The 12,405-nt window shown below is 40.6% G+C and overlaps 1 protein-coding gene across 5 annotated transcripts in view; it reads right to left on the bottom strand.

The window, feature by feature from the left end:
• The window catches only part of PIAS1 (protein inhibitor of activated STAT 1), a 67,278-nt gene that overhangs the window by 21,986 nt on the left and 32,887 nt on the right, over positions 1 to 12,405 (bottom strand). For all 5 annotated transcript variants that reach the window (XR_013929697.1, XM_080396956.1, XM_080396958.1 and 2 more), the window contains exons 3-4: positions 1,220 to 1,304; positions 512 to 559 (exon numbers count right to left, since the gene is read on the bottom strand). Coding sequence is in view for 4 of the 5 variants with exons in the window: in XM_080396956.1 (XP_080253082.1) it covers positions 512 to 559; positions 1,220 to 1,304 (133 nt within the window). In the remaining variant the exon portion in view is untranslated. The remainder of the gene's footprint in view (positions 1 to 511; positions 560 to 1,219; positions 1,305 to 12,405) is intronic.

The following is a 12,405-nucleotide window of genomic DNA, read 5'->3' as shown; positions in this document are numbered from 1 at the left end:
ATACATTCATCGTAACCTCTAAAATAACCAACAGGTTAAGACCCAGTCTGGTGATTCCCAAAGTCTTGCCTCCCATTGCCTAAAGAAAAGCCGATATAGGTTGCCATGCCCAGGAAATACTGTGTTTGACATCCCTGCTAGGAAAAACAACCTTCCCTGCACGCAGATTTTGAAGGCCCCGCAACCTGGGATCTGACAGACGTGGAGTTAAAGGAAGGCGCATACACACAATCTAAAACAACTAATTGAAGAAAATCAGCTGACTATAGCTAAGTACATGCCGTATTCTGACATGCCAGATATCAGGCTACCGGCAACTTCAGTAAAGCTGCATATAACAAGGACAAGCAGTTAAGTCTGCCCTTTTCAAAGCAGTCAACAGCAAACTTTTCTCAAGAAAACAACAGGTTGAGATTCTTCTCCATAAAGGAAAGCCTGGCCTGCTGGGTAGCATGTATCCAATGCATTTTAAGAAACAACAGCATCAAGAACAGGTGATACAAATACATACCTTAGCTGGACCTGTACTGTGAAGTCACATTTGGTCCCAGAAATATCCCTAGAAACAACAGAACACAGGTGAAAACATACTGTTTACAGAACAGATTCATCAATATTTTCTCAAGTTTGCTGTAAGTTCAATGCATGTCCGCCATGCTTTCTGGTACATATGGTGTATGCCCCACCTTCCTTCTTCCAGTCAGCCAAACCACCACTCTCTCAAGGCACTCTAAAGGTTACACTTCTTATTTTTCAAGGTAAATAAATCAATGCCATTCTCATCTGATCTTTACCTTTATATCTTTACCTTTACTTATTCCCGCCCCCGCCCCCCCCCCCCCCCCCAAGAAAATTCTGATGGGTCACTATGAAGTACCATCCTTACAATGAATAAACACAGAACTTGACAAAGGACCTAACTAATGGCAAGACAGCGGTGCAGGAAGGAGAGTTACGCATTAGTACGGTACCGAGTACAAGAGAAACCTGCCCAATACTCACTGGACAGTGGTGGTATTTAATTCTCTCTTCCTCACCCTTTTGCTCTTCATCAGCTTACAAACAAAGGAGAAAAGAATTCCCCAGAAGAGTACTCTCTGAGACAAAACACACACACCTGTGTTTTTTAAGATCACATTTCAAAATGAAAGCTACGGTAAGCTAGTTCCTTTTTTTAAATTTATTTTTATTTAAACACTGTATTACTGATCGAACTCACATTGAACTGCTGATTTGCTGCACTTGTTGTGGCGTCAGTGCAAATGCAAAGCAGGTTTCTCGAAATCGCTGACTATTATCTGATGCTAGAAGAAAACAAGAGATCATCACTTTAAAAACAGCAAATAGAGAATAATTAACAGAACAATCTCCTTTCATTAAAGTGTATATATATATACACACATTTTTATAGCAAGCCCAATAGTACAACACACATCTGTTTCTGTAAACAATTTTAGAGCCAACAAGAAAGTTGCCATTTAAACCCTCCTGTAAATAAAAATACAATGAACAAACTTTATATGCATATAATGTATACATTAAAAAAAGCGATACAGATAACAGCAAAGCTGGCACAAATCAGCTTAAGACTTTCTATCAGTCATGGTAACTTAACACTAAATGTTCTTTGACTTTAAATTAAAAAAAATAATCTCCAATCATCTTCAAGTGATTTATCAGTCACTTTTTTATTTCCTTTGTAACAAACAAGATCACGGATTAGCCTGTGAAAGTATACAGAGCAACTGAGAAGTACAACACAACTGAAGTACAACTGAAATGTAACTTCTCACATTTCAGTAAGATATTTCATGGAGTTAAATGCACCAAATATGTAACGTGCAAACAACTCATGAGATATGTTAAGTACGAAATCTGGTTTGGAAGTCCTTCAGCTCTGTGCCATAGTGCTCCATAACAAAACAAACACAACTTAAAATTAACGCACATGCTGAAAAACAAAGTAATGTTAAGCATCTCCAAAACAGTGTTTATATCTAAAACACATCCCTTGACTAGGGCTACAGGCACCACTGCAGTACAGAACCACACAAAATGGCATTTAAAATATTAAAAAAAAAAAAAAAAAAAAGGAGAGAGAGAGAGAAGCATCTCCCCAGAGAGCTGTTCAGTATGCTCATCAACACATGTATCGAAGTGAAAGATGCAAGAAGCTTTCCATTCAATTTCATTGTTCTAAATAATTTTATAAGGTTATGAATAACTATATTGTGTATTAAACACTCTATAAATTTACCATTTTTTGTTTTACTATAATATACTTCCTGACTCATCCTTGAGTGACAGATGAGTGAATACTTCAGGGTGATACTCAGATATTTTGTTAAAAACAGCATGTGGTAGGTTGGAACCAACAAAAGAATAGACAGTGACTTAGTATAAATATTAACAGCAGCAATCTCACAAAATTACATTTATAACTTTCTTGTATGGCAACGCTACAGGATCTGTACATTTTATTACATTATATGCAACACCACATGCAGTTCTTTATCAGTTACTCTAAAGCCAGATGGGCAAGAACAGGTAAAATATACCAAAAAGCAACTTTTGTGAAAATACCAGCAATAGTAAAACTTTTTAAAAGCATTGTTATATAAATAAGTTTTTCTATTTCTATATGCGTATGTGTGTTTGGAGGGGGGGGGTTCCCCCCAATGACAAGTTCTACTGTAATGTCCAAAAGCACCATCTGGGGTAAGGTGCAGCATGTAGCCTCAAGTTAATGTTTAGTTAGATGCTTGTGCCTACAGTATCCACCCACTATTTTTATTTTAATACATTTTCAATTACATTTCTTCAAATGAGAAACACGTAGGGCTTCAGATGACAGCCAGTCATATTATCACAATGGAAGAATGTGCAAGAAATATAAACACAACGTATGCAATTAACAACGGAAATCTGTTATAATATTTGGTCTTCAATATAACTCTATATTTGTAGTTATAAATGGAAAGATCAGAATTGTATATTGTAATCAGCAAAAGATGACTTAGCAAAGTTAATGCACTGCAGACCAGAGGACTGAATGAATTCCAGTTATTATTTCGTATTTTTACATGTTAAATATGGCCTTAATCTGTTGGTTTTATTTTCCTGCCATGCATTATTTGCTTTACCCTAGAAATTGTCACCTTTGGCTTTATTAGAGAAGTTCTGGAAGGTCTTTGCAAACTTTTGTTATGAACTCCAGCACCTTTAACTGAACTGCTGAACATTTAGCTAATGCTACTTTCATTTAAAACTTAATTACCCAAAGAAGTTAAAGAGCAATTACCGAAAGAAGAAGCCTAAACTCAATTTTTCCAAGCAATCTTTTTCCCTTTCAACAGCTCATCTTCTTGTTTGGGTTTTGCAGAATCCCCAGTTTAAAGAATAAGCAGGTAAAATGGGCAACAAACAGAAGGAGCTGGAAGTCACTGCACAGCAGGAAAACTGTGCTATAGCTGCCATCACAGACCCCAGTGGGATGACCGCACAACTGGAGTGCTGCCATCGATGGCTATAAACTCTTGAGGGGGGACAGGCAAGGAAGGAGAGGCAGTGGTAGCCCTGTGTTCGGGAGTGGTTTGGCTGTCTAGAGCTTGACGATGGTGATCATCAGGTTGGGTGTTTAAGGGTAAGTATCAGGAGGAAGGCCAGCAAGGTAGGCATTGTGGTGGGAGTGTTACAGACCACCCAAACAGTCGAAATATTCTATAAGCAGCTAGGAGAAGTCTCACAATCGCTAGCCCTTGGTCTCCCTGGGGGACTTGCACTTACCAGATGTCTGCTAGAAATACAATCCAGCAGAGAGGAAACAGTGCAGGACGTTCCTGGAGGGTGTAGAAAGCCCTTCCTGACACAGCTGGTGAGGGACCCAGCGAGGGAAGGCACCCTGCAGGACCTGTTGCTTGCAAACACAGATGGACTTGTGGGTGATGAGATGGCTGGAGGCTGTCTTGGGCACAGCAACTGTGAAATGGTAGAGTTTTCAACTCCCAGAGAAGTAAGGATAGTCAGCAAAACTGTTCCCTTGGACTCCTGGAGGGCAGGTTTGGGCCTGTTTAGGAGCCTGGCTGGCAGAGTCCCTTAGGAAGCAGCACTGGAGGGCCAAGGGGTCCAGGAAGGCTGGATATTCTTCAAGAAGAAAACCTTAAAGGCGCAGGAGCAGGCCATCCCCATGTGCTGAAAGGCAAGCAGGAGGGGAAGACAACTGGCCTGGCTGAACAGAGAGCTTTGGCTGGAACTCAGGGGGAAAAAAGGAGAGTTTATAACCTTTGGAAGAAGGGACAGGCCACTCAGGAGGACTACAAGGATGTGGTGAGGTTATGCCAGGAGAAAATTAGAAGGGCCAAAGCCCAACTAGAATTTAATCTGGCTATTGCTGTAAAAGACAATAAAAAATGTTTCTGTAAATAGATCAGCAACAAAAGGAGGGCTAAAGAGAATCTCCATCCTTTAGTGGATGCAGGGGGAAACCGTGCTAGAGGAGGAGGAAAAGGCTGAGGTACTTAATGCCACCTTTGCTTCAGTCTTCAACAGTAAGCCCAGTTGTTCTCCGAGTACCCAGCCCCCTGAGCTGGGAGACAGGGAGCAGAATGAAGCCCATATAATCCGATGGGCAATGGTCAGTGACCTGCTACATCACTTAGACACACTCAAGTCTATGGTGCTGGATGGGAGCCACCCACAGGCACCAAGGGAGCCAGCAGAAGTGCTCACTGCGCCACTTTTCATCATTTATCACTCATTCTGGCTAACTGGGGGGGGGTCCTCAGTTGACTGGTGGTTAGCAAATGTGATACTCGTCTACAAGAAGGGCTGGGAAGAGGATCCAAGGAACTACAGGCCTGTCAGCCTGACCTTGGTGCCAGGGAAGGTTATGAAGCAGATCATCTTGAGTGATGTGACATAGCATGTACAGGATAACCAGGCGATCAGGCCCAGTCAGCGTAAATTTATGAAACACAGGTCCTGCTTTACTAACCTGACCTCCTTCTGTGACAAGGTGACCCACTTAGTGGATGAGGATGTTGTCTACCTAGACTTGAGCAATGCCTTTGACACCATTTCCCAGAGCATTCTCCTGGTGAACCTGGCTGCTCATGGCTTGAATGGGTGCACTGTTTGCTGGGTGAAGTGGCTGGATGGCTGAGCCCAAAGAGTGGTGAATGGAGTTAAATCTAGCTGGCAGCTAATCGCAAGTGGCGTTCCCCCGTGCTCAGTGTTGGTGTCAGGTTTGTTTACTATCTTTATTAATAATCTGGGCATGGGGATTGAGTGCATCGCCAGAAAGTTTGCAGACAACACCAAGCTGGGTGGTAGTGTTGATCTACTTGAAGGCAAGAAGGCTCTGCAGAGGGATCTGGACAGGCTGGATAGATGGGCCAAGGCCAACTGTATGAGGTTCAACCAGGCTCAGCGGCGGGTCCTGCACTGGGGTCATAACAACCCCACACAATATTACAGGCTTGGGGAAGAGCGGCTGGAAAATCGCCTGGCAGAAGAGGACCTGGGGGTGTTGGTCAACAGCCAGCTGACCATGAGCCAGTAGTACACCCAGGGGTCCAAAAAGGCCAACAGCATCCTGGCTTGTATCAGAAATGGAGCGGCCAGCAGGACCAGTGCGGTGATCATCGCCCTGTACTGTGCACTGGTGAGGCCACACCTGGAACACTGTGTTTGGTTTCAAGCTCCTCACTCCAAGAGGTGCTGAAGCGTGTCCAGAGGAGGGCAATGAAGCTGGTGAAGGGTCTGGAGCACAAGTCTCATGAGGAGCAGCTGAGGGAACCAGGGTTGTTTAGCCTGGAGAAAAGGAGACTCAGGGCAGACATTAGTCTCTACAACTACCTGAAAGGAGCTTGTAGGCAGGTGGGGGTCGGTCTCTTCTCCCAAGTAGCAAGTGATAGGACAAGAGGAAACATCCTCAAGTTGCACCAGGGGAGGTTCAGATTGGATATTAGGAAAAACATCTTCACTGACAGGTTGTCAAGTGCTGGAACAGGCTGCCCAGGGAAGGGGTGGAGTCACCATCCCTGGGGGTATTTGAAAGATGTGTAAATGTGGCACTTAGGGACATGGTTTAGTGGTGGACTTGGCAGTGCTGGGCTAATGGTTGGATTCAATCATCTTCAGGGTCTTTTCCAACCTAAATGATTCTATGATTTTTGCTTTAGAAAGAAGGGAGGAGCAACATAACTGTTAGCAAAACACCAAAGGTTCCAAAATTCAATCCTTTTTCCATGTTCATTACTGGCTGGTATTAATGCAAGACATTTTTGCTAAACATTGATATGTGATCTTGAGAACTGCGTTTCTAACTTCTATATTCAGTTTCATCATGCTCTTGCATTGGCCAAATTAAAGCATTACACATTAAAATGGCAGAAAATTAAGAAGTACGGTCTTCAGTGCTGACATGGGAGCTTTCATAATTCTATTTTCTTCATGAACTATAGCTCTAGCACATTTATGAGACAGTAAATAGCTTCTGCTTGAATCAAACATTTTTGCAAAAGAAATAGCCACTTCAAAATCATAACCATTAAAATACCAAAGAAACGTTCAGCATTACCAATAACTGTGTTGTGCACATTGCAGTTAATGAATTTACTCTTAACCAGAATCCACCGAAAATGAAAAAGGCAAGGAAGGAGGCTTTGGGGTTGGAGGGGGGCGCTGCTTGGTTGGTTGGTTTTAACGCTGCCAGTTTAGACTAAGAACAAAAAGACCTCCAACATTTCTTCTTATGCTGGCTATGCATATGCACTCGTCTTAATAACTGTAAGCAAAAGTCTATGAGCTGATAGAACAATGATCCCCAGTGATTGGAGAAGTACTTCATCACATGCTGCTTGATGTTTTCTTAGCTGTAAAACAGCATTAATATACACATGCCATGTTTTCAATACATTGCTTTTGTGTACAAGCAATCATTGTGATTATCACGGGAGCAGGGCCAAATTGCAAAGAAGGAAGATACAACTTGTTAATTAAGCAAAGATGATCCAAAAGCCAATCAAAAGATTTCAAAACTTTTGACAAATTGAGCACTACAGACAGACGAGAAGCTACGCTACTCTACACTAAAAGACAGTTACGGTCAGGCTCTTCAACTAGGAATAGGATACAGCTCCACTCCTTGGATGTGTAACTATCAACCAGGAAAAGAGCAAACTTAATCACCAATTGCCCAGTTCAGTGTGTGCTACCATATGTAAATCTAACTTTTAGGAAGACACATTTCAGCCAATTATAAAGGCAAAATTTTAATCTTCACGTTCAGCACAATATTAAGAAATGGCAAGAACAAACTAAGCAAAGAACAAACATGATCAGTTTAACAGAGACACAAAACAACTTGTAAAAGAGGCAGGAACAACACTGAAAACTAGACTATCACATTTGAAAGCATAGTTAAGTTTTACAAGGGCAGTGGTGGTTAAAAGCATTACTTCCATTTTCTAGCTTTCAGTTAAGATCCCGCAATTGCCACTCTAACACCAACACACCCGGCCAACCTCCCACCCACCCACGCCTCCCCGTGCAGTAACAGTGTTTGCAGCCAGGCTGCAGCAAGGAAGGTAGGGCAAAATACAACCGCCAGCCAGCTGCAAAATCATGGGAAGTTCATTCAAGCAGAGGTCAGTTAAATACAGCAAGGAAAAGTCAACAGCTTTATAAAGACACTGTTTACCACACTTGAAAACCAACTGCCTGTTTATTTTGCTGCCTCAGAAGCTATTGCAAACCAAGGCTGTGAGAAGGCTTGTCTTGGGGGAGATGGGGGACGCAGAAGGGGCAGGTTAGGGAGAAGGACCCTGTTTGCCTGTCTGGGGCTTGCCTAGGAGGAAGAACAAATGCAGCAAACAAAACCAAAAGATTCCTCTAGAAGGGAAATGAAATGTTTTTTCTTTGTGGTTTTCTCTAATCTTCTCTCATTCGTTCTCACTCAATCTCTTTATACCCATATCTATTCTTTCTAGATCTACTTGCCTTACAAACGATGCATGAAAATTTCAACAAAACACATTAAACAGAGCTAATTTAACAGCTTTAGCATTAAATATTAGATTCCCAAGCTTATCTATGACTATACAAACTCCTCTATTTCTAAACCCTTCAGATTTCTCAAGGAAGAGACATTGGAAATCTGGAATTTAAAGAGTGCAGAAAAGCTAACAGATTTCTATTAATTCATCTGGTCTATCTGCTGTGTTTAAGAACACCAAACAGATCCTGGCAAGTCAAGCACATCATTTACTTCTGAAGTTCTGGAGTATGATTAAAACCAGAAATATGCAAATATATAGTTTTATACAAGAAAATAATTTTGATGGCTAGAAACATGCAACCATGCACTGCAAACAACTATTATTATTTCACAAAGAAAGGCAAAAATAGATCTCCAATTGAAAACCAAGTGGATTAAAATAGAATTTATAATCTAATAAAGCTGGAATCTAGCCAGGACAACAGAGTTAATATGAACATTCTTTAAAAACTTGCCAGGAATGGTTTTTGGGGGTTTGGCTTTCTTCTCATAACTATGAATTATTAAATTTTATAACCATTTCTTTAGCACTCTCCAAATGGTACAGAGCTTGGAGGATTAGTCAAGAGTGGTTTATAGGCCATGTCTCCTTTGCAATCTCAGAAAGGAGGTACAATGCACAGATGTCTAATAGACTTTATTTTATTTTTTTTAATTTACATATGAGAAACAAAGGCACAGTAATGTAAAAAAAACACAAACAACAACCCACAAAACAATGAATCACAAGCATCACTTTACCTTGCTGCTAAAAAAAATCCTGAATAATTCAGAAATCTGAAAGGGCAGGTTTTGAAAGCATAATAAAAAGCTTTTCAAGCAGACTTATGTAATTAAACGGGTGTCAACAAGAACAGCTTCAGACAAGCCGCATAAAATCCATTTCTCATCTTACCAGAATCTCACCATTTTTGAGGGGGTGCTGAAGCAGGGCGGGTGGAGGAGAGTATTTACTACTACTTCATTCATCCAGCTTAAACCCAGGCAAGGCAACGAACAAAACCTACATCTGCTTGTAAACCATACATACTCTTATTAAGAACCAGCAGCACAAGCTCAGGTCCGTTGCCTCTGCAGGTCCCCACCATTAGTACAACACACTCTAAAATGCCTAAAACATTGCAAAAACATTACAGAGCAGAGTTTCTTCGTCAAATCTATTATTTTTACCAATTCACTATCACCACAGTTTCCTGAATTATTTCATGCTTACCTCATTCAAGTAATGATCCAAACAGCATATGGAATTGGTATACATTAAGTGAGAGTGACACGTTGATGCCTTGGTTGTGTATTTCATTAATGCATTTCGTATGAGCAGTGAGTTTTCAAAATTTGAGCAAAAACTGTTTTAATACATGACAGTATCATTCACAGGACCAAACCACTCAAAATTCTATATGAATGTGTAGATACATTATGTCTCTCTAGAGAGAGAGAGAGAGAGACAATTAGTATTTAATTTATATCAGTAATAATAATGATACATAAAAAACAGATCCTACCAATTTTATTGTTTATTTGGAAAAACTCTATAGCACTAGCATGAAAAAAAAAAAGAACCCAGCTTGAGTGGCTGCATTTTCTACAGCTCTAAAAATATTCTATTCCACCTCACCAGTACCCACAGCTAAAAATAGCCACACAATCTTTCTGCAGTAAAATACCTCTTGCTGTCTTGAGAAAAGGCCCGTCTCTAATTTCCATTCAAGAACAGATACCTTAAAATTTTTAATGAATCTTATGTTATCACATTGTTGAGGTGGTGATGCGTCCTAACACAACTGCAGCTGACCATCACTGTGCCAATATACCAAGGTTAATCTTTTCCATCTATCGTGACCAAGTGCAGCTTATTAAATAGTGAAGGGAACATATTACCTTCTAATGCAGAAAGATACTTGGACTAAAATTAAACTTGCACTTTACAACGCAGTAATTACCTAAGTTCAGGCCATGAGAAAAGCTATCATTGAATTGGCCTATTACCAATGATTTCCAATAATAGCATGTTTATTTGCAAAGGTAAAAATAGTTATGTTAAGTAAGAGTCTCTGGACTATAGCAAATTTTTGCTACATGCTGTAAGATAAACAAGACATGCCTAGTTGGTTATTCACTAACCTAATACAGTACATACTTTTGATCAGCTAAATTTGTCAAGATATTAGAGAAAAACCTAAACACTGTAGAAGTTACCAACCCAACACGTACGTAATTCTTGCTTGCCTTCCCCAGACAGGCAAGACACTTAATTTTGTTGCAGCACAGGCATTTTGCTTATTTTTTTTAACAACAGAAGGCATTGTGTCAATTCATGTTCAATTCTCTTTCAAGTATCACTGCTAAAAATTTAGTATACTGCCTCCAAGCTAGACCAAAATTACTGCATTTAGATTAAGGCACAGAAAACTTATACCTTTTAAAGAGGTAAAATTCAGACAGGCTTTGAATTATGTTTAATCGCACCAAAAGCCAGGAAATCCAGAACACAATACTGCGTATACATAGTATAAGTGTGCATATATACACATATATGTACATATACATAGTGTGTATATATATATATACACACACACACAATCTCATCATAATGTAGTTTGTCCAAAACCTCTTTTATCAGCCCTGACCAGGGTTAATTTATAAAACTGCTTCTGGAAGCAAGATCAAATGTCTATGTACAGTACACTGTAATAACTGTATATAAGCAGACACCATATATATGGGAGAGAAACAGTGCCATGACACACCTTAATGGGGGATCTACATCTCAGGATGCATCATTAGCCCTTTAAAAACCACCACCATTTACGAAGTTCCTGGGTAACACAAGTGTTTATACATAAACACTTCCTCTCTATTAACCACAACCTCTTAGCACCAAGCTCCTGCCGTCTTCTGGAATCAAGCAGCAGTACCTTTTAAGCGGCTGCCCACCATACCTTGAATTTCCTGTTATCTGGTGAAATGCATTTGTAGTGTGCAATATTGGGTCTGTCCCAGCTAGACTCCTCCCGGGAGCCACCCTTTCCCGGGAAGGCAGGAAACGTCTCTTGTTAGTGCCTAGAGCCATGTCAGCCCAGGCTAAAGCTGGCCTCTACGCCGGACCAGCTGCATACCAGCATCTCAGAGCAGAGCCGAGGGCTGTGCAGAGCCAGCATGCCCTGCACAGGCTGTGGGCTTCAGGAGCTCGGCCACACCAACCGGAACCAAGAGAAATTCCAGATCCCCGTTTCTGTTTTGTCACTCGCTCACTGTGACATCTTGGCCATTTTAATCACTTATCACAATGGATGTTGTGTAATCTTAACGTTTCAAAACACTTCGAAACTACTTGAAGGGAAGCATTTCAGTAAACATGTAAATCACATATACATATATATATATATATATATAAATCATTCTTTCCTTGACAGCAGTGACTAGCTCTTAACCCACTTCCATGAGTTACAGCTGCCCTACACTTGCAAATCCACTGCACTACTGTAAAGTGACAATGCCACATTCTTCAGCTTAAAACAGATGAAAAACTGAACTTGGATTCTGGTCAGTCTGCTGCATTTATCACTTAAGATGATTTTTAGTTTCTGTTCAACCTGAGCTTTCAACGGTTAATACTCCGAAGGAACAGGCAGAGCTACAGTGGGGGTGGGAAGGGCAGGGAGTAGAGAAACGAAGGAGCTTATTTGAAATAGTGCCTAAATGTATGTATGAAAATAGCCTGGAAGTACTCCAAGGGCTACAATTAATTCATAAATATTACGTATTTTATAACTCTCTATGATACATTGTATAAACAGAATAGATCAGCTGGAAACTCTGTGCAATTGGGCAGATATTTATGTTTGATTTTTTTTTTAAATCAGTCATGCATTAGAGCATTTCTGAGCAATGAGGATTTCTAAAGACCTACACTAAGTATTAAGGGATAATTTCACGACAACCTTCCATGCCAGAACCCTCCGCCCTCTCAGCCAACCTCTGTGGAGTAAATACACAGCTACCCCAGCTCTCCTCTCACCACTGCCCTTCATGGGCCCACAGATCTTCTGTGCTTATCTGTGCCATCATTTTGCCAGAGGGAAGGAACATCACTGGATCCTCCATACAAGTTAAGTCACTTGATTTCTTTAGACACCTAAATGTATGTCCCAGAACTCAACTGCTGCCATTCAGGCTTGAACATTTAGCCTCTGTTCCTAAGAGCACCAACAGCAGTGAAGCACTTCAAATGAGCAGTACTAAAAAGCTAGCATTGCCAAATCCCTACACAGGGTATCCTGCTTCCAGCATATTTTTACTCTCAACAGGAAAGTTGCAAGTTTTATAAGGCAAAAAATTAAGTT

The sequence above is a fragment of the Falco punctatus genome (assembly GCF_963210335.1).
Source record: "Falco punctatus genome assembly, chromosome: 7".
NCBI classification, from domain to species: domain Eukaryota; kingdom Metazoa; phylum Chordata; class Aves; order Falconiformes; family Falconidae; genus Falco; species Falco punctatus.
Note: the sequence above shows the minus strand (reverse complement) of the source record. Positions and strands in the feature narration are given on the sequence as shown.